A 3,196-nucleotide genomic window follows, 5' to 3' on the forward strand; every position below is an offset into this window, starting at 1 on the left:
CAGGACTGCACTTTCTGGTGGCCAGGCTGGGAGGCCCTGCGTACTGAATATCGGTGCCAGTGACCCCGGGCCCCTTTGTGGTTAGGTGAGGGGTCCCTGTGACCCAGGGGGTGATGTTTCCAGGCTACATGGGGACCTCTGTCTCCTGTGTCCCTGCTGCTGTCCCCGTCTGTGTGATTTGAGCTCTGACAAGCCCGTCCGTGCCTGTCTCTTCTCCCAGATAAGAAGATAGAAAGACTGGACACGGATGACCTGGACGAGATAGAGAAAATAGCCAACTGAGAAGCTGCCCGGTTCCTGGAGCTGCCCTCGGCACCTCTCTGGGAGGGAACCCCGTGCTCGTATGGCCCTGGCCTCGACAGTTACCACAGAGATGACAGCACGAGGAAGAAGCTACCTACCTCATTAAATTATGTTTGGACTTGACCAAAATATGTGGAAGCAATAGGGGACAATCAAAGGAAATCACATTTTGGAAAATACCCTCCTCTGCATCTCGGAAAGCTGCAGTGTGCCCTGCCCCTCCAGTAGTCTGCTTTCTGTTGGTGTGAGTGGCTCTAGTCTGCCTGTCCGCTCTCTGACTAGGGTGCTAGGACCAACCTGCACCCCAAAAATAACAAGGATGAGGTCTGCAGGAGGCCTGGCAGGACAGCACAGCCAGCACCTCAACATCATGAAGAGTTGGCAGCAGACCTTGGCCCAGCTGCATTGCTGGGCCTGTCAGGAAGGATTTCCCTGCCCCAGGGTTCTTCTCCCCAAGTCTAGAGACACCCCAGCACCCCCTCCCTGACTGGAGCAAAAGCTCTCCCTCTTACTCTCACGAGACTTTTGGGTACTGTGGTGAACTTCAAATTGGAATAGCCCAGAGACGGGTGCATCCCAGCCTGGAGAGCTTGCGCCAGCTGGGGTGGCCGAGTACTCGCAGCTCGGGGCCTGCCTGCCCCTCCTTCCCGTGGCTCCATGGCGTCACACTCAGGAGACACCAGGGACTGTGCAACCCTGCCCAGCCCACTTGCAAGCAGAACCAGGCAGCCATCTGGAGAGGAACAAGGTGACAGCCAGTGCAGAATCTGATGAGGCTGTGACCCTAAGTGGTGGCCTTGATGGATTATGTACTTCATACCTGGTATGAGTAGAGACAGAAACTTAGCTATGCGCATCATTCATTATAAGAAATTTTAAATGTAATTACGAGAACACTTTACTAATCATGATTTATTTGTATTTTTCTGCTTATTAGACTAATTTATGCTCATTAAAAATATGGTGTGTATATGTAACCTGAAAGTGTTCTCTGACCCCTCTCAAGGTCCTCTTTGTTCCCAGCTTGCTGGTTATAACTCCCATTGCCCTCTGTAAAAAAAAGTGTGATTTCTTGGCCGGGGAGCTGTGCCTGTCCACAATCCCAGCTGCTTGAGTGGAGAGGCAGAAGATTGCACATTCAAGGCGGCCTGGCAGCGCAGACCCGTCCCAGTGACTGGGAAGCGCTGCGGATGGAGCTCAGTGGCGGAGCCCCTGCCTAGCAGGTGCCGGGCTTGGCCTTCGGTCCCCAGCTATCCTGTCAGCCTCACTAGGGCTGGGATTAGCACCAATACTGATACATTGTTACACACTAAAATCCACAATGCATTCAGATGTTTTCTCCTACTTACCTTTTTCTGCTACAGGGTCTTACATTAATTTAGCTATTTTTGTGATACTGGGGATTGAACCAAGGGCTTTTGTACTAACCTGTATCTCTAGCTCTTTAAATTTTTTTATTTTTATTCTGAGGCAAGCTGTTGTGAAGTCACTATGTTGCCTAGGCTGTATTTCCTTTGCTATGACATTGTATCACATTTATCACTGATGACCTAACCATTTTGTAGGGTATTGATAAGAATTTCTAGAATGATCAACTATTGGAATTTGTCAATGTTTTTCTCAAGATTAGACTGGTTATGGGTTACTGGGAGGAAGACCATGGGGCAAAGCAGTGTTTTAGCCAGGTGTGGTCATGCACCCTTGTAATCCCAGCACTCAGGAGGCTGAAGCAGGAAGATTGCTGCTGAGTTTGAGGCCAGCCTGGACTACATGGCAAGATTGTGTTTCCAAAACAAAAGCCCAGAACAAAACAAAAAAAGAAAAGTGGTGGGGGTTTTGGTGGAGGGAGGATGATGAGGATCACTGAATCCTAATTTACATTAAAAAGATGATCACCTGACTTTCTTTTTGAGACAGGGTCTCTCACTATGCATATCAGGCTGGCCTCCAACTGGCTGTGATCCGCCCACCTCGGCCTCCCAAGGGCTGGGGTTACAGATCACAACACCCTGTGAACACATGATAGATACTGGTACTTCTTTTTGTTCTTTGCAGAAAAGGAACCAAACTTAGAAGCTAAGTGTGCTGGTGCATGTTTGCAATCCCAGAATTACGGAGGCTGAGGCAGGAGGTTCTCAAGGGTTTTTTAAATTAAATTTATTGGTACATTATATACCACATTTTATGTGGTAAATAATGATCATATTCAACATAGGAAATTTGTACTTAAACATGTACATGATATATCTCGGGCTTTGGCCATCCTGGTACCCCTTGTCATGAAAATAGATCTTGTCAGTGTTTTATTCTGCGGCCATACTCCTAAGCAAGAGATGGTGGTCCTAGGCCAGGGGTCTGATACCAAACAAGATACCTCTCCAGAGGAGACTCACCCCCAGGGAAACTGAGGTATGGCCAGCAGCACTTGAGGTCTCTAAGTTCCCTCTTCCCTGCCCAAGATCAAAAACCCCATAAATCCATGCTAGGTGGCACCACAGGACAGCCGGGTCCCTGGTGATAGCCAGGGGCCTGTGCCTAGCAGGTGGATTGAGCTTGCTTTCATGACACGGAACTCTGCTGTTTCCAAGCTGAGGGATCTGGGGGTGCAGGGGTCGCTACAGCCACATACCCAAGGCTCCTCAGCACCTGCACCCTGGGGATGACTGGTTCTTGCTCAGCTACCTTAAGGCCAAGCTTGACAGTGGACAGGCCCCATCCATGTGCATAGTGCCTAGATGCCCGAGGCTCTGGGCTCAACCCCCAGCACCACCAGAAAACAAAACCCTGTATCATACAGAACTTCCACAGGGAGATAGCCCAGTGGCATAAGCGCCTGCCTAACAAGCATAAGGTCCTGAGTTCGATATTCGGTACCCACCCATCCCCCCAAAAA

At 49.7% G+C, this 3,196-nt stretch overlaps 1 protein-coding gene across 1 annotated transcript in view; it reads left to right on the top strand.

The window, feature by feature from the left end:
* The window catches only part of LOC101560796 (ATP-dependent RNA helicase DDX19A), a 21,008-nt gene extending 19,728 nt beyond the window's left edge, over window positions 1-1,280 (top strand). Inside the window, exon 10 of the mRNA XM_023709329.1 lies at window positions 190-1,280. Within this exon, the coding sequence (XP_023565097.1) occupies window positions 190-282 (93 nt within the window). The 3' untranslated portion in view covers window positions 283-1,280. The remainder of the gene's footprint in view (window positions 1-189) is intronic.
* The last annotated feature ends 1,916 nt before the right edge of the window (window positions 1,281-3,196 follow it).

The sequence above is a fragment of the Octodon degus genome, unplaced genomic scaffold (assembly GCF_000260255.1).
Source record: "Octodon degus isolate 3935 unplaced genomic scaffold, OctDeg1.0 scaffold00011, whole genome shotgun sequence".
Lineage (NCBI taxonomy): Eukaryota > Metazoa > Chordata > Mammalia > Rodentia > Octodontidae > Octodon > Octodon degus.